The 19363-nt window shown below is 50.5% G+C and overlaps 1 protein-coding gene across 6 annotated transcripts in view; it reads right to left on the bottom strand.

Moving 5' to 3' along the window:
* The window catches only part of PFKP (phosphofructokinase, platelet), a 71747-nt gene that overhangs the window by 31099 nt on the left and 21285 nt on the right, over positions 1–19363 (bottom strand). For all 6 annotated transcript variants that reach the window (XM_016962555.4, XM_016962554.3, XM_054660656.2 and 3 more), the window contains 6 exons: positions 8832–8909; positions 6598–6787; positions 4521–4686; positions 3306–3350; positions 2964–3072; positions 329–424 (listed from right to left, as the gene is read on the bottom strand). In XM_016962555.4, coding sequence (XP_016818044.1) covers positions 329–424; positions 2964–3072; positions 3306–3350; positions 4521–4686; positions 6598–6787; positions 8832–8909 — 684 coding nt within the window. The remainder of the gene's footprint in view (positions 1–328; positions 425–2963; positions 3073–3305; positions 3351–4520; positions 4687–6597; positions 6788–8831; positions 8910–19363) is intronic.

Below are 19363 nucleotides of genomic sequence, written 5' to 3'. Positions count from 1 at the left end.
GTCCTCATTCTCAGAGCAGCTCATGTTTAAGAGCCGGAATATTCTAATCCAAAGAACACGCGTGGCCACTCGAGCTGACCCCCTGTCTGCTGGGGAGTCCCGGAACCTCTACGGGCTCGGCAAGAGGGGACGTAAGCGGAATGGGCTCCCAGGAGCGGGAGCTGCGTGTTTCCCCTGCCATCCAACTTCTGAGTCATTATGAAAATGTTTTAAATATCAAGGATAAAAAGTTAATAATTCAACGTTCTAAACCAAGCCTGCCCATGACGCTAGCCTCCCCTGCTTCCAGGCAGAAACCGAGAGAAAGTGAGCAGCTACACGCACTCACCTCTTTGATTTTCTCAGAGGTGATGGGTTTATTTTGGGTATCAATTGCTCCTTCAGCCACAATAATAATATTCAGCCTTTTTTTCCGGGCACGGTTCTGTGGAGACAGAAAATTAAAGCTCTCAAATTCCTAATCCTGTTCTTAGCAACAAATGCAACAAAACCACAGAAGTCTGTCTCAAACTGAACTGGCCTCTTTCTGGGCAGGAATCTTTGCCTAACTTCCTAAGAGCTGCTTCCCAATGACATCAGAAGGTGGTGAAAGGTGTGCTGGGTGACAGCAGGGAGGGACAGGGGTGAGAGGAGGGACAGGGGTGAGAGGAGGGGCAGGGGCGAGGAGAGGGGCAGGGTGAGGAGAGGGGCAGGGGTGAAGGGGCAGTGCAGGGGAGAGGAGAGGGGCAGGGGCGAAGGGGCGGGGCGAGGAGAGGGGCAGGGGTGAAGGGGCAGGGCAGGGGCGAGGAGAGGGGCGGGGTGAAGGGGCAGGGGCGAGGAGAGGGGCAGGGGTGAAGGGGCAGGGGCGAGGAGAGGGGCAGGGGTGAAGGGGCAGGGGCGAGGAGAGGGGCAGGGGTGAAGGGGCAGGGGCGAGGAGAGGGGCAGGGGCAGGGGCGAGGAGAGGGGCAGGGGCGAGGAGAGGGGCAGGGGCGAGGAGAGGGGCAGGGGCGAGGAGAGGGGCAGGGGCGAGGAGAGGGGCAGGGGCGAGGAGAGGGGCAGGGGCGAGGAGAGGGGCAGGGGCGAGGAGAGGGGCAGGGGCAGGGGCGAGGAGAGGGGCAGGGGCAGGGGCGAGGAGAGGGGCAGGGGCAGGGGCGAGGAGAGGGGCAGGGGCGAGGAGAGGGGCAGGGGCAGGGGCGAGGAGAGGGGCAGGGGCAGGGGCGAGGAGAGGGGCAGGGGCAGGGGCGAGGAGAGGGGCAGGGGCAGGGGCGAGGAGAGGGGCAGGGGCAGGGGCGAGGAGAGGGGCAGGGGCAGGGGCGAGGAGAGGGGCAGGGGCAGGGGCGAGGAGAGGGGCAGGGGCGAGGAGAGGGGCAGGGGCAGGGGCGAGGAGAGGGGCAGGGGCAGGGGCGAGGAGAGGGGCAGGGGCGAGGAGAGGGGCAGGGGCGAGGAGAGGGGCAGGGGCGAGGAGAGGGGCAGGGGTGAAGGGGCAGGGGTGAAGGGGCAGGGGTGAAGGGGCAGGGGCAGGGGTGAAGGGGCAGGGGTGAAGGGGCAGGGGCAGGGGTGAAGGGGCAGGGGCAGGGGTGAAGGGGCAGGGGTGAAGGGGCAGGGGTGAAGGGGCAGGGGTGAAGGGGCAGGGGCAGGGGTGAAGGGGCAGGGGTGAGGAGAGGGGCAGGTGTGAAGGGGCAGGGGTGAGGAGAGGGGCAGGTGTGAAGGGGCAGGGGTGAGGAGAGGGGCAGGTGTGAAGGGGCAGGGGTGAGGAGAGGGGCAGGGGTGAGGAGAGGGGCAGGGGTGAGGAGAGGGGCAGGGGCAGGGGTGAGGAGAGGGGCAGGGGTGAGGAGAGGGGCAGGGGTGAGGAGAGGGGCAGGGGCAGGGGTGAGGAGAGGGGCAGGGGTGAGGAGAGGGGCAGGGGTGAGGAGAGGGGCAGGGGTGAGGAGAGGGGCAGGGGTGAGGAGAGGGGCAGGGGTGAGGAGAGGGGCAGGGGTGAGGAGAGGGGCAGGGGTGAGGAGAGGGGCAGGGGCGAGGAGAGGGGCAGGGGTGAAGGAGCAGGGCGGCTGTGGCTCACTGGAAGAGAGCTCTTTGGGACTGGGAGCTCACATCACCACCGCAGATAGAAATGTGGCCCCCAGTCAGCCCCAGGTGGAGGGTGCTGGTGTGATTGACAGGGGTTCCCATGGGGAAGGACACACAGGTGGACGCCCCACAGGCGCCCCGTGCACGCCATGCTTTCTGCCTCCCATGGGGAAGGACACACAGGTGGACGCCCCACAGGCGCCCCGTGCACGCCATGCTTTCTGCCTCCCTCCAGAGTTTCCTGCCATCTCCCTGTGAACCACTCCTCCCCGGCCCCTCCCAGGGGAGGCCCCGAATCCTGGCCACTGGGATGAGGTTCCAGGCTCCAGCAGCAGAGAGTCGGGAGAGAAAACACGGCGTGAGCGGACACAGGGCCCAGACAGTGGGTTTCTGGCAGCTGCAGCTGCACCCGAAAGGCCTCACACTGCTGGGCCACCGTGGCTGCTGTCCCCGTCGTCCTTCCTATGCTCACGGCAGTCACGTGAGCCTAAAGAGGTCATGAAAGGAACATAGCGACCACTCCATGATGTGGATTAACTCATCCTCAATGGACTCGCTTTCTATTAAGCCCCAAATTAAAGACCCACCCATAGAAAATGGTAGGGGTGGCTGTGTGGAGCCTGGAGCCAACAGTGCCTGAAGTCCGCCTGCCAGAGTTAGGCACGCATGGGGCATTCTAACCAGGCTCACTCTGTCTCAGCCTCAGGTCTTAAATGAAACCTCTTCTGCCTTGAGTCTCAGCCTTCATAGAGGAAAACATGCCCCACGCTCACAGTCCATAGAGTGAAATACAAAGTGTGACAAACTGGAGACAGAGAAATTTTTTCACTTGCTTAAAATGCCGTCCCACTTGGGATCCTGATTAAAGCAATGCAGCCAGCATCGCCCGCTATCAACGGCCACGGGACCCGCATTACCTCCGAGAGTTTGACACACATCTGCTCCTCCCAGCCTTCCTCTGGTGGAGATTCTGGAAGGAACACCCAGTCTGCACCGCAGGCCAAGGCACTCACCAGGGCCAGGTACCTATGTGGACAAGGCAACAGCATCAACACCCCAGAAGGATCCTTCCCACGAGGGCAGCCCAGGCACCCCGCTCAGCGACAGACGTGCAGAGCTAACGCCAGGTATGAAGCGGGATGCCGGCCCCTTCAGGACTTTCCACAGGAGCATTCAGGATGTGGGGCGCAGCCTCAGGGAGATGATGCTAAGGGTCACCCACCTGAACCGCGTCCACCGGACCCACCGCAGGTACGTACCCACAGTGTCGTCCCATCACCTCCAGAACAAAGGTCCTCTGGTGGCTGGAAGAGAAACAGAGGGAGCCCCGGACACAGCTCAGAAAGCAGAGAAACAGAGGGAGCACCCACTCAGTCCTGGAAACAGCTCAGAAAGCAGAGAAAAGGGGCTTTGACAGCCGAGTTAGCCAGGAGGCCTGCAGGGACCTAGGCTTCAAAAATGGTCCATTATCTACTAAGGCAAACGCTATGCAGTAGCCTTCCAGACTTCTGCGAGGAAGGGGACTTGAGCCACCTCTGCGCTCTCCAGTTGCACGTTGGACACCTTCTGCCTGCCTGTGCCAGGACACACTCACACTCCCAGGCCCCGTGCTGGGCTCTTTCCCAGATACCTTCTCTATTGGGCACAGTCAGCAGCTGCTGTCGACAGCCACGGCTGGATCTCTCCCACGGAAACAAGTGAGTGCCAGACTCACTAAGTGCTTAATGCCCAGAGACTGTGGGTCTTCCCAGGGAATGGAAAAATCCAACTGCTCCGAGCAGCCTTCCAACTCGGTGATTTTCCACCAACTGTGGGGTTCACGCCCACGCACTGAGAATGTCCAGTGAGGCATCACTGGGAACAGGACACGCACACAGAGGACTGGGAGGCGCCATGCTGGGGACTGGATTCGGGCACTCTCCCAGTCTCGAGCACCTCGTCCTTAAAGGGGAGACACTTATTCTATTTACCATTTCACATGGTTTTCATGCAAATTGCTTCAGAAATTGTACGGTGCGCCCCACAGTCATTAGTGACAACCTGCTGAGCCTAGAGCACCTCGGATCAAACGCTGGGGCCCCCACGACACTTCGTGAATCCGTAGGTTACACAGGGCAGGACATCGCTGGCTGTGTTTCTAATGAGTGGTGTGGAAAATCCACACGACAGTTTCCTGCTTGCCGCTCCTTCCGGAGATGTTTGGGTAGGACATTTAGAGGATAATTACTTTGTTTCTTCCTTCCAAATTCTAATAAACTGTTTTCTATCATCAGGTTAAAAACAAGAAATGTTTTAAAATTAAAAATGAAAAGTAGACCAGAGAACAATGTTCTAGCAATAGCTCCTAAAAGTCAAGTTACGAGACCAGCACCAGGACACCCAATCTGCAGAATGTTCTAGAGCCCGTGGTAACGTCTGAGCTGGGCACACATCGGGCCCCACTGGCCTCCCGCCAGTTCCTCTGAGCGCTTTACCTCTGGGCCGTGGTCATGATGGCGTCGACGACCTCGATGATCCTGTGCAGGGCGGAGTCCGTGCCGATGGTCATGTCGGTGCCACAGAAGTCATTGTCGATGGAGCCCACCATGCCCACCACGTTGAGGTAGGCATACTTCTGCACGGCCTCCTTATCGATCTGGCCTGCGCGGGGAGCAAACAGCACGTCTCATCGCCGTAACCATGGCGCGTTCGGGGGGTGCCCCACTAGGGGTGAGGCAGAATGGCCGTGGGTAGAGAAATCAACCACTCTAAACTCTTTTGTTATTGGTATCATTTCTTTATTATCATTTTTTTGAGATAGGGTCTCACTCTGTTGACCAGGCTGGAGTGCAGTGGCACCATCATAGCCCACTGCAGCCTTGAACTCCTGGGCTCAGGTGATCCTTCTGCCTCAGTCTCCTAAGAAGCTAGAACTATGCCTGGCTGATTTCTTAATTTTTTTTGTAGAGCCATACTCTGTGTTGCCCAGGCTGGTCTTAAATTCCTGGGCTCAAGTGGCCCTTCTGCCTTGGCCTTCCAAAGTGCTGGGATTATAGGTGTGAGCCACTGCCCTGGCTGATTCTTTATTTTCTCAGAGCTCAAGGCAACCGGATTCTGCATAGTTAAGGAAAGAGAAGCCAGACAAAGCTGGCAGCAGTTACACACAATGGGCGCTGTCACCTGGCACTTAGACAAGAGCAGTGGATTAGAAAAATAAAAAAAAGGATCCACATTTGCAATCAGTAAACAAACATCACAGTACTTCCTGGCAACAGCTTCAGAGAATGACACGGCTTTGAACAAGGATACGTTACAATTACGGAATTAAGAATCTAAGACACTAGGCCATCTTCACACTGATTTCTCATGCATCTGTGGGAAGCTGGATCATGGGTGAGCATCTACCTCGCACTCAGGACAGACCTGGGCTGGGCAGTTCTGCATAAAGGGAATCAGAACCACTGAAGAGCCAGGGGCAAGCTTGGGCCCGGACTTGTGGCCACTGTCCCGGTCTGGGCACTCACTGTGCTGTGCCAGACAGGATGAGGTGGACAAGCGGGAACCGTGAGGCCTGGCTGCTTCCAACGGGCAGCCTTTTCCATCCCCTACGAGGATGTTCACAAACCTGGGGACAGCTGCTTTGCCTCAATGCCGCCTCTCATCGAGTTGCTGTTAAACAATATGCTTCCCTGGTCATATTTAATATTGCACTGAAATTACATAACAACCGCTTCAAGGGAGAAAAACTACACTTTGGGAGGCCGAAGCGGGTGGATGACCTGAGGTCAGGAGTTCGAGACCAGCCTGGCCAACATGGCGAAACCCTATCTCTACTAAAAATAAAAACTAAATAAAAAAATTTTTAAAAAGCTGGGTGTGGTGGCGCATGCCTGTAATCCCACCTACTTGGGAGGCTGAGGCAGGAGAATTGCTTGAACCCAGGAGGCAGATGTTGCAGTGAGCCGAGATCGTGCCACTGCACTCCAGCCTGGGCAATGGAGAGAGACTGTCTCAAAACAAACAAAATCAAACAATCAAACAAAACAAAAATAAACCACATACACACAGGGCTCTCAGAAACACTTTCCTAAGTAGTGCCAAAGTTGGTACCGGATGATGTATTGGCAGAGATTTATCGTCTAAATAAAGTCCTGTGGCAACTTCAGTTTTAAAGGACCCCAGCGAGCTGGAAGGATACAGTGTGAGGGCTGAAAGGTGGATGCTAGTGTCCCAGGCTGCTGGGGACCCGGCTCGCCCCACGGCTGAGTGGCCGTTTGATTCCTCATCTGTAAATGGGATGATCTAAAACCTGGCTTAGATGGCTGTCATGAGGATTCCATAAAACTATCTGTGTAAAAGGTTGAAGGGTGCCTGGCACATGGTAAGGTTAAATTACTAGTATTCTTACAATCATTGCTGTTGTTTTTTGAGATCCTAAAAAGTCCTGAGATGGTGACCTGTAAGATCTGTGAGAAGAGGTGCTTCTGCCACAGTGAAGAGGGAAACGTGTCGGTTCCAAAGCTCTGAAACAGGGCGAAAACCCGCAGGACAGAGGAGCAGGTGTCCACTCACCGTTCCTGGCCAGCTCCTCCAGCAGCCCACTCCACTCCTTCCGGAAGATGTTGGCCCCGGTGAGGCTCCCGTCCCCGCCGATCACACACAGGTTGGTGATGCCACGCTGCAGCAGGTTGCAAGCAGCCTTCAGGCGGCCTTCCCGCGTGCGGAAGGCCTGGCACCGCGCACTGCCAATGATCGTCCCGCCCTGGGAAAGACACCAGCTAATTTATCTCCTCTCAGTCTGAGAGAGAGCCAGGTGGATGGCACACACAGGCCGACTATAAACATGGGGTGCTGGAATTTACCTTTTTCTCATTTTCATCTTGTGAGTTAGTAACTAGCTATGAAAGACTGTGATTTTCCTGTTTTTAGTCCCAGACCAGCATTCCATGGACAAAGACAGACGCATGACACCCAGGAGGAGCCAGGGAGGCTGCAGAGCCAGACACACGGCAGCCATCACTTAAATACATGGAGCAGGAACCAGCCTGCGGTGTCACAGCAGCCGCCTCAGCACCGGCCAACGAGCTCAACCAGGTGCACGTGGAACCAAAGACAAGCCCACTGACCACCAGAGCATGCCGGCCAGGACAAGGGAAGCGGTGTGACCAGCAGCCAGGCTTCTCCCTCCAGTCACCCCTTACAGCACCTGCAAGTAAAACCAGCAGGAACCTGGGGCCAGGGGGATTTTTTTTTTTTTGCACCACATACCCGCTGCCCCTTTTAAAGAGCTACATCTTCAGGATCTTAAATTCTTTCATCCAAACTTCCAGGGGACATAGATCATGATTCGTCACACTTGGTTTTCCAAAAACTAAGAATTGTTGGTGGGATCCACAAATGCAGGATTTCTTTAAATAAAACCATGAATGCACCAACAAACTCCATCCGTACGGGATCCCTAAGCGTGTGCTGACTTTGTCAAGCAAGGTGCTCATAAGCACAGCAGGGGTTTTCTCTGCACTGGAGGCAAAGCTCTCCCTGACTTTGGTCTGCAGGCAGCTCCCAGGAGACCCCTGCAGTGATGTGAGTGCGTGTTTCGATACACCAATGCTGCACGCACACAGCTCATTTTCACATACAGAGACTAATATTCCAAATCCCAGAAAAGCTCCTATTTTTACATGAAACCTACCACCATTTAATTTATCAAAACATTATGAAAAGGTTACAAAAACTGAAATTCACTCCACACGATCCTATGTCACTGGCACCAAGTGTGACCGGGACCACTTACAACCCAACCCCCAAGGCAGGTGAGGGTGGGGGCGCAGAGCAGGGCAGGGGTGCTCTCTGGACTCTGCCTGGACAAAAACCTGGAGGGCAGCACGAGAGCCAGCACAATGGGAGCTAGAGCCAGCAACCCAGAAACTCCAACCAAAGAGACGAGGTGGCTGCAACTCAGGAACAAAACCAGGATAACTGGGCTGCAGGAGTGGGTGCCATTCCCATTCTCTCACTCAGTCTCTTTCACACACACACACACACACACACACACACCCCTACACATACAAGGACACCACATATACACACACACCCCACACACAGATACACATTCACTAGCCAGAAATTCAGTTAACACATACACACGGGCACACCACACATACACACTCAGACTCACACACCTACATACAGACACACACCTACATACAGACACACACCTACATACAGACACACACCTACATACAGACACACACCAAACTCACAGTTACACACACACCGAGATTCACACACCACATATACCACACACAGAAACACAGACTCACTGATACACATACACACTTCAACTCTCCGTTCACATCTTATCTTCCTCCGTCAATCACGACCGCAGAATGGAAACGCTCCCCTGTATGAATTCAGCCCACACTCTCCTGATGTTTTGCAAACATTGCTCCACCTAACTTCCATGGTTGTCAAAATTCCCTCCACCTCTCTTCTGATGTGTCAGAGCTCAGGAGGCGCCCAATGCAGAGAGAGCCTGGACCAGCACGAAGGTGTGGGCCCCATGAGCGTCTTCAGCGGGGAGGCACCGAGTTGGATTATTTCTATTAACAAGTACTCAAAGTGAGTCACAGATTAACACATGCATTTCTAAAAATCAAACCACAAGTAAAGAGCTGCTCACAAAGTCTGTTCTGTCCACATAATCTCTATTTCTCAACTGATCTGAGCTCAAGTGTTCTGGGAATTTGCTAGACATAGAAGAGTCTCTAACTCAGAGAACCCTGTGGACGCAGCCCAGTACCTACCACTTGCAGGATGCTGGAGACACTCTCCCAGTCGGCCTCTGCGATGTTTGAGCCTCCGTCCACCATGCCCTGGTAGCCCTAGGGGAGAAAGGGAGAATCTTTTAAAAATGAGATAAACTTCACCAAATGGGAAGTGATCCTTAAATTATATAAAACGGGAAAAATGACAGTGAATGTCAGTTCCTCAGCATCCACTGGTCAGAAGACAGGGCAGTTCCAGCGCTGGATAAAAGCAGTGAATTGTGGGAAAGTCCTCACCTTGAGTCCCTAGTAATGGGAACGTCTGCCTAGACTCAGCCTCACAGTGCAATGAGGAATCAAGCCATTCTCCTATGGCCCAGCATTTCCCGAGAGGCTGAAAGGGTCGCGTTTCCCTAGAGGTTGAAAGGGGTCACGTTCACCCAACGTGTTTATCATACTTCAGCACAAACTCACAGGCACACAGCATTGTCGAGCACGGGACATACACGGGAGCATTTTTTCAGGGGCTCCGCCTGCCAAGGCGACCTGCGCCACTTAGGATATATGTTAAATATTATTAAACAGCATAGCTGAATAATAATTGTCTGCCTTACCCTCCATTAATGACACGGTGCTGCATTAGGGAATCAGATATCAATATGTGAGGACACATTGATAGAAGAAGCCCAAGGACAATTACCTTTTTTTTTTTTTTTTTTTTTTGAGATGGAGTCTCACTCTGTCACCCAGGCTGGAGTGCAGTGGCGCGATCTCGACTCACTGCAACCTGCCTCCCGGGTTGAAGTGATTCTCCTGCCTCAGCCTCCTGAGCAGCTGGGATTACAGGTGCCTGCCACTGCACCTGGCTAATTTTTGTAGCTTTTAGTAGAGACGGGGCTTCACCTTGTTGGCCATGCTGGTCTCGAACTCCTGACCTCGTGATCCGCCTGCCTCAGCCTCCCAAAGTGCTGGAATTACAGGCATGAGCCACTGCGCCTGGCTGACAATTACCTTTCAATGCTAAATGCATCCCCATCTTTTTCTCCACGGAATATACAAGATCAGGAAATGCAGCAATGCCCACGGGTAACTTCATCTACATAACTCACTTTCCACAGCATTTAATCTTAAGAAGGAATAACATTAAGGATTTAGAAAAGTTCATGATAGATTATTGTTGGATCCATAAGCCCACCTTAGTGAGGGTCCGGAGGACAGAAAAAAAGGAAGAAAGGTTTTTAAAATTGAAATGACTCATAGATTATGGAGTTCTATATATAAATTAATCAATAGTGCAGGCACCTTAATAGCTGGCCAATTTGTATACTTATATTTATAAATATAAATTTCCACCAGAAATATTATATATACATGTGTGTTTATTTTATTTTATTTTATTTTATTTTGAGACAGAGTCTTGCTCTGTTGCCCAGGCTGGAGTGCAGTGGCACGATCTCGGCTCACTGCAACTTACATCTCCCGGGTTCAAGCAATTCTCCTGCCTCAGCCTCCGGAGTACTTGGGATTACAGGAACACACTACCACATCTGGCTAATTTTGTTTTTGTTTTTGTTTTAAAGTAGAGACAGGGTTTCACCATGTTGGCCAGGCTGGTTTCCAACTCCTGACCTCAAGTGATCTGCCTGCCTGGGCCTCCCAAAGTGCTGGGATTACAGGCATGAGCCACCATGCCTGGCCACATGTGTGTTTATAATTTAGTGTCATACATGTAATAAACAAGAAAGGAGAAAACAGTCTGGAATGCAACAGAACCCAAAACAGAGCTGGTTCATTTCAGCGCTGGCAGCCCCGTCTGCACCTCCCGAGACCCCCCAGGCACCCAGGCACTGGCTCACAGGCTGGTACAGGGACTGCCCATCACCAGGCCCCCTACCTCCATGGCAAAACAGTGGAACATCTTCTAAACACAGCCCAGTCTCACTCTAGGGATTATTATTGTCTCCCCTTGCTCTGAAAACAGATTTCCCTTGCAGTGCAGATGAGCCCAGTGTAGCCGTCCCCCGGAGGGCGACGGTGAGCAAGTGTGAGGTCGGATGCAGACCTCGCCTCTGCACAGGGCACCCTGGGAGGCACCGTTTATGTTCTGTCCTGCTGCGGATGCTCTGTCCACACAAGGACTCACTAGTAACAGATGGCCACGTGCAAAGCCATGAATGACTCTTGGAGGCCATAATCCTCAGAATATTGTAAGTACAGTAGGTAGGTAGGCGAGTGGGTGGATATGTAAATAAAGAGATAACCTAGCCTTGGGGTTGCATTTTTAGTGATCTCTACCACCCCAAACTCCCAGGTTTTTTTTTTTTTTTTTTTTTTTTTTTTTTTTTGAGATGGAGTCTCGCTGTGTCACCCAGGCTGGAGTGCAGTGGCGTGATCTCGGCTCACTGCAAGCTCCACCTCCCGGGTTCACGCCATTCTCCCACCTCAGCCTCCCGAGTAGCTGGAACTACAGGCGACTGCCACCACGCCCGGCTAATTTTTTGTATTTTTAGTAGAGACGGGGTTTCACCATGTTAGCCAGGATGGTCTCAATCTCCTGACCTCGTGATCCGCCCGCCTCGACCTCCCAAAGTGCTGGGATTACAGGCATGAGCCGCCGCGCCCGGCCTCCCAGGTTTCTGCTAAGAATTATGCTTCATTCTGCACACACAACAGAGCGCTCCATTCTTCAGGTCTGGGAGCAACACTGAACAAACTGCCATCTGCAGTGATCCTGACTTTCCAGATTGACTTCCATGAAGCTCGGGGGGCAAGGAAACAAGGAAGCAGGCATGTAGCCTGGGCCAAAGAGTCAGAGCCTGCACCACCATGAAACGGACCCTTCTTAGAGGCATGACCTCCCATCCTCCAAGCCCACATCTCAGGAGGAGAGAAACGATGACCCATGATGGGGCCTGAACTGCAGCAGAAACCGGGACCTCCCTGAGAGGACTGGGATGTAGAGCGGCCGTAAACCTGGGGCTCCGGCAAAACTGAAACAGACAGTTCCTAAATTCCCACACCCAGAGCTGCTGCGGTCATTTCTGTGCATGCAGTTTTTTGGTAAATAAAGAGACCGGGGGGAGCGCCAGTCCCGGCCGCCGCCCTGCTGAAGAGGATGCCAAGGCTGCTGCAGCATCGTGAGGCCGTCTCAGGCCCAGGAGTCAACCATGCACCCCTAATGGCATCAGCTTTCAGAGTATTCCTGGAGCACGCGCTATCCCGGACGCTGCTTCCAAGTCAACCGCCACCCAGCATTTTACTAGTTAATATGCCACAGTGGGAACCATACAATTTCCTTTCCCTGCATGAGTTCACAGAATTTAAATACGGATTTAATCAAACATGTTAACGAATCCTCTTGCTTCTAGAGTAGTAAGAAAACTGCTCTGCAAACCACAACATTTTGAAAAGTAAAATGTTCTCTGAAAGTAATTTCATTGTTTTGTGTTGCATAGATGCATGTGGCAAAGAAAGCCATTAAAAAATAGAAAGGGAGGGCTTTCTGAGTGCCACCTCCAATGCTCCCTGTCTAGTGCATACGTGAGCTAAGTTGCTAGGAAATGACTCATTCTTTAATTTGCAAAGTCACGACGCCCATGGAACATGTGAAAAGCAACTACCAACCACAGTTCTAAGCCGTCTTTCACCAACAAGGAAGATATCACTAAATTAGGAAGACTCATTTTGCCCAAACGTACTACAACGTAGAAATTCAGATGAGTTTTCTCTTTTGAAGTCTTCTTAGAAGGCTGAATATTTATCTTACTACAGTCAAAGCCCAGACGTTTCCTAAAACACCCTTTTGGAATTTGCCTTCCAAGCCAGTTTTATGACTCACATAGGAAAAACAGAGCATAAAACCTTTAACCTTATCTCAGTTTTTTGGCCAAAGTAACATTCTCTGTCTTGTTGACTCTGACTCACATGATGAACCTTAGATCTCCTCGTTGGCTGTGTCGGACCCATCGTCGGACAGAATTGTTTACGTTGAGTCATTCGATCACATCTAAGAACACGCCACAGGCTCTGAAGTCATTTAAACTTATTCGAAATTGTTTTGAGCTGTGTCAAAATAACCACAGCCTTCTAACCATGTAGGAGATCGTTCTATATGTAGAGGTGGTTTTGACTAGAATTTTTAGGCAATCGCCAAATCCATCATAAATGGAGTAAGCTAGTTCACCTATGCGCGTAGTTCACCTATGCGCGGCTTTCTCGGACATCTCATATGTAAGTTTTTTTTTTTTTTAAAGTTACAAAGGGAAATTATACCGTTGTGTTGCAGCAGTAGGCTTTTTCTTTCAGAATGCTTGTTGCATGGGTCCATGTGTCTTCTCAACTGGATAATGCTTTTTTCCAATCTGATTTCCTGAATTCTTCACTCAACTAACTCCAAATGGTGAACATTCCAACTACCAGAATAAAACAAGCTCCTAGAGATAACAGACTTTAAAAGTGCCTTCCAGATAGTGTTATCACCAGCTTCCTGCAGACGTAGTTACTGCATTCAGAGATGTAGGGGCTTTGCTGCTTCTGAGTAAATACTATTTTTTTTGTTTCCTACAGAATCAAGCTTTCCCTAGTTTAATCCTTTTCCCTCCCCCACAGAACCTAAAGCTACAACATTCCTTAATAAATTAAAGCATTTCACTTTTAGAATTCAGAGCAAGCATGCAGAGAGGTCAGCTCTGAACGGCTCTCTAGACTTAGACTCGGGAAACACCAGCGTTCCAAACTAGGTGTGCGAGAAAGAGAGGCGGCAGGAATTTCACTACGTCAATGGTTTTCAAAGGCCAGGAATCGTGGCTTTATCCTGTCTCTAGGAAATTCAGAGGCAGAGCCTGAGATTAAACAGCCCCGTGCCAACACACATCCCAAGCCCTGCTCACCTCCCACCAACACTCTGAAGGAACGCTATTGTCCAGAGACCCTACCAATCACCCCAGCAAAGCACCCTCACTGATTTCATTACTTGATAGAAAATTTCTATAGAGCAGCCTCAGGATTTCTTCTTGGGAGACTCAGTCAACTGTAAAATTCTAAAATAGGTTAGAACACAACACACCATCCTGTGGTCCTGCACTTGCTTCTTTGGAAGACCAATAATGCAACAGCATGGTGTATTTAGCCCTCTGGCATCACAGATTTCTTTAAGCCAAAGCTAAGAGTGCACAATTCCGGTAAGTTGTACAACCAACAGCCCCAGCAGGAGCGAGGCCGGTCGCCCTTCCTCCCCTGTAGAGACAGGGTCCCAAGCACTAGCCTGGCAGTGACCTTACAGCAAACCCCTGCATTGAGGCTCATTCAGCTGACCATAGTGGTGGGGAGGCGGTGGGGAAGGGAGATGGTGCTCTTCTGCAGTTTGAAATGTTCACTGAAACTAGATTGTCTGAAGCCACAGGCAATGGTGTAAATGGTGGTGGGATGAAGGCAGATCATACATGAAGAATTCAGCATGGGACCTGGCTGGCATATAAACATGTAATAAAAGATAATGCTAGGACAGACGCGGTGGCTCACGCCTGTAATCCCAGCACTTTGGGAGGCCAAGGCAGGCAGATCACAAGGTCAGGAGATGGAGACCATCCTGGCTAACATGGTGAAACCCCATCTCTACTAAAAATACAAAAAATTAGCCGGGTGTGGTGGCGGGCGCCTGTAGTCCCAGCTGCTCAGGAGGCTGAGGCGGGAGAATGGCGTGAACCCGGAAGGCGGAGCTTGCAGTGAGCTGAGATTGCGCCACTGCACTCCAGCCTGGGTGACAGAGCAAGACTCTGTCTCAAAAAAAAAAAAAAAAAAAAAAAAAAAACAGATAATGCTTGTTCCTGTGGTTATCGTCACCCTGGATGCGTCAATTTTGTTGGACAATGTTCCAACGATAGGCAGGGAGTGCAGAGCAGAACCAGGCCACCTCAACTGGTCTTCTAGGAGTCAGCCAGCTCGGTGAGCACGCACGCGTGTTAGTGGAAGGCATGGGCTCTGGTAAAGACCCTGTAGAGTCAGGTCGGGAACAGCTACACATAAACTGCACAGTGCTGTGCTCAAGCGTCACTTATTTTTAGACAGAAGTGGAGTGGTTAAGTAGTTTTCACTTCAAGGAAGTTAACGGGCAGAAATAGTTATGTTTAAAACATCAAAGAGATGTGACTGAACGGGATGTGGACAACCTTGCTTGGTCTTTCAACACTGTTGGGGGAAGGTGGGGGTGACAGTCAGGGATGGGAGGGGTGAGACAGAGATTTAAAAAAAACTCAGACACAGTCCCAGAAGTCAGGGCCAATGCTGTCACCTGCTCTTTGTCTTGCCAACTAGTTTCCAAGGCCAGCCCCTTCCACACATCCCAGGAGCGGGAGCTCGGGCTTCTGTGGTCACCCCCATGCACACATCCCAGGAGTTCAGGCTTCTGTGGCCACCCCCTTCCACACATCCCGGGAGCTCAGGCTTCCGTGGCCACCCCCCTACCCCCATCCACACATCCCAGGAGCTCAGGCTTCCGTGGCCACCCCCATCTACACATCCCAGGAGCTCAGGCATCCTCCAGATTAGCAGAGGTCCCCCACACCCCCTTCCTCAGACAGGGGAGCACCAGCACTTCTGGGGAAAAGGTGTTTATTTTGGGTCACAAGTGTGAGATTTCTCACTTTAAAAATTGTAAAAGCAGGAGCTTCATTTTATCCCAAAAGAAATATTTCCTATGGCAAATGAAGAATGAAGGGTTTCTATCAGGAAGGGAAAAGTTTTTTCCCCCACATTTTTTCAATTTTATTGACACATATAATTTTACATATTTGTGGGGTACATGTGAGTATCTGTTGCATGCACAGAACCTGTAATGACCAAATTAGGGTACTGGGGTGTCCGTCACCCTGGGTATTTTTAAACTTCAACCCATTCAGAACATTTCCAGTCCTCTCCCCCAGCTGCTCTGAAATACATTAATACAATACGCTGTTGCTAACACAGCCAGCCTACTCCGCTATCAACACTGGAACCTACTCCTTCTATCTAAGCATGTTTGCACCCATCCACCTCTCTGCATCCCCTCCTGTCCACACCCCCTTCCCAGCCTCTGCTATCTATCATCCTCCTCTCTACCTCCATGAGACCAACTAAGGAAGGTAAGCATGATGCCAATCAATTCATTGATAAGTTAATGGTTTGTTTATTGGTATAGTAAGTCAAGCTGTAATGCTCAGGGCTGAAACAAGGGAAGCTAAGATCACATGCTGATATTTCAAGCTCAGAAGGGTTGGCCAGTCTGGGTGCAGGAACAGGGCTGCTGACCGGGGGCCATGGGGAGATGGAGACCCTCGGGCACCTGAGCTAAGCTTGGGGGCCGGTGGCGGGGATCAGGTGGCACAGGCTCCATGGCAGCACATCTGGGAAGACCAGAGGCTGGATGCTGATGCTGTTCCAACACCCTTTATCCTTTCAACATAAAAGGGCATCACTTATCTGACACCTTTTGAATGTGTTGTTTTTAATCATGGAAAAAACTAGCGATAAAATGATCAGAATTATTCCTAGCCTTTCTTTAGGGTGTGGACTATGACAAAGACAGCTCTGATATTGTTTACAAACAGCTGTCCAGAGCAGAACCAAACTTTAAAACAAACAAAAAATTAAGATAAAAGACTTTTTTCTTTCTCTTTTTTGACACAGTCTCGCTCTGTCACCCAGGCTGGAATGCAGTGGCGCAATCTAGGTTCACTGCAACCTCCACCTCCTGAGTTCAAGCCTCAGCCTTCCAAGGATTACACCACGCCCAGCTACCTGTTGTGTTTTTAGTAGAGACGGAGTTTCGTCATGTTGGCCAGGCTGGTCTTTAACTCCTGACCTCAAATGATCCGTCCGCCTCAGCCTCCCAAAGTACTGGGACTACAAGTATGAGCCACGGTGCTCAGCAAGAATCTTAAGTGAGTCATATTTGAAGAGCTATAATAATATGAACAATTTTTTAAATCTGCAGAAGAATATTCAACAACAGGATATGAAATTCATGAATGAAACCAAATGCAAGGAGCCGACTGTTTTCTGCAGCCACAGTGGCAGCCCTGGATTAACCAACTGACTCGCCCCAGCTTGGTTTTGACCCACCAGAGCCAGGGTAGTTTACCCTGGGTACGGCCTTTGGGTCAAAGCATCTGATATACTTAGTATCATCATCTCCAAGAAGCTAAAGCCATTTGTAGGCTTCTAAGAAAAAACCTTAGCTTAAGAGAAAAAAGAAAGAAGCAACAATTGGTTCACCAGGTAGAAAGGAATGGGTTAACTGGCAAACCCTCCCCGAGTCTCCCTGGAATGCAGCCCAAGGCTTGGCATGCTTCACACGTAGGCTTGGCCCAGGTTTATAGGAGCGCAAGCAGTGGCCAGACAGCAGAGCTCTGTCGATGAAGGCCAGGCTTTCAGCAGAAACGCCACTGTTCCCAGGTTAATACTTTCTTCACGCATGCACTACTAAAGGAAAAAACAAACCCCTTTAATTAATAGTAACCTGTTTAACTGTCCTGGTCTGTTGGTAACCTAGAGAGCTCTAGGTTAGAAACTAGAGTATAGGTGAAAAAATCTGTTGGATAAACTACTGAATCATACTTAAAAAAAAAAAACATAATATCCCCTCAATTTGAGCCCAAATAAGTCTAGAACAGTGGTCCCCCAAAAGAGTGATTTTCCCCCCATAGGAAATTCGCCGATGTTGGAGATACTGTAAGGACATCTTTGACTGTCATGACTATGGGGTAGGTGGACACAGGGGTGCTGCTCAGCATCCTGAGATTCAAAGGACCCCCCACCAAGAATTGCCCACCCCAGATGCCATAGCCCTGACACTCAGAGAGAAGCCCAGCCTGTGGGTATGACGCAGAGACCAGGCCGGGGAGGGGGCTGGGCCTCTTCAGTGCAGAGCCATCTATGAATAGATGTGTTCAGGTGCAGACCCCGTTTCCCTACCTGGCCACACACCCATGGAGTCAAAGGCACGCGCGTCTCATCCCTGAAAAGCAGTCAAACAGCTCCTCTGCCCCGTTAGTCTCAAGACTTTTCCAAGTCCTTTCTACCAGGGAGACAGGAGGGCAAACACCATTTCTACTGCACAGATGAGCACACAGAAACGAAAGGTTGATTTATGCATCCACAGTCACTGGAGTACGTCCTGCAGGCCCACGATGGCTCACCCAAAACCCAGGACTGAGAGGCAGGCCAGGACTCAGAAGGCTTGGGATTTTAAAAAGCAGGTTTTCTAATGGCTTAAAAATATTCCATTGCATATATACGCCACATTTTATCCACGCACCCACTGATGGTCACTTAGACTGATTCCACATCTTGATATACAATGGAGTATTATTCAGCCAATAAAAAAGAATGAATCCTGTCATTCCGAGCAACATGGATGGAACAGGCAGAAATTAGGTGAAATAAGCCAGGCACAGAAAGACAAATACTGCAATCTCTTACTCATACATTTAAGCTTAAATAAAAAATTGATCTCATGAAGACAGAGTTAGGATTGATCTCATGGAGACAGAGAACAGAATGATGGTTACCAGAGGCTGGGAAAAGTAGAAGGAAGCAGGGGTGTAAAGAAGGATGGTTAATGGGTAAAATACAGTTTGAGATAGAAGGAATAAAATCCAGGGATGAGTGATACTATGGAGCGACTACAGTTAATAATGTATAATAATGTTTAATAATATATAATAATGTTATACATAATATATAACATTGTATACGATATGTATAATACATATATAATTCATATTATACATAATGTATAATAATATATACATAATATACATTCAAAATAATATTTCAAAATAACTAAAAGAGTAAAATTGGAGTGTTCCTAACACAAAGAGATGATTGTTCTTGAGATGATGGATATGCTACTTACCCTGATTTTATCATGATGCATTGCATGCTTGTATGAGACTATGACATGCATAGAACTCCCCCACAAGCCAGCAGCCCCACTGCTGGGCATATACCCCGAGAAAGGGAATAGGCAGAAAGAGACCTCCACACTCCTACATTCACTCCCCATCACAACAACCCAGTGTGGAATCAGCGCCCGTCAGCGGATAAATGGACAAAGAAAACGTGGTGCACGCCCACAACACAACACCGTTCACCCATAAAGGAGAAAACCCCATCATTTGTGGCAATGGGGATGCAAGTGCTTTACTGTTAAGTGAAATAAGCCAGGCATATGGGCGTGGTGGTTCATGCTTGTAATCCCGGCACTTTGGGAGGCCCAGGAGGGCAGGATCACCTGAGGTCAGGAGTTTGAGACCAGCCTGGCCAACATGGTGAAACCCCATCTCTACTAAAAATAAAAAAAATTAGCCAGGGGTGGTGGTGGGTGCCTGTAATCCCAGCTACTCAGGAGGCTGAGGCAGGAGAATCGCTTGAACCCGAGAGGCAGAGGTTGCAGTGAGCGAAGACTGGGCCATTGCACTTCAGCCTGGGCAACAGAGCAAAACTCTGTATTGAAAAAGAAATAAGAAATAAGCCAGGCATAAAAAGAGAAACATTGCCTGTTCTCACTCATACGTGGGAGCTAACAGAGTTGA

The sequence above is a fragment of the Pan troglodytes genome, chromosome 8 (genome assembly GCF_028858775.2).
Source record: "Pan troglodytes isolate AG18354 chromosome 8, NHGRI_mPanTro3-v2.0_pri, whole genome shotgun sequence".
Classification (NCBI taxonomy): Eukaryota; Metazoa; Chordata; class Mammalia; order Primates; family Hominidae; genus Pan; species Pan troglodytes.
This window is presented reverse-complemented; position numbering and strand designations above follow the sequence as displayed.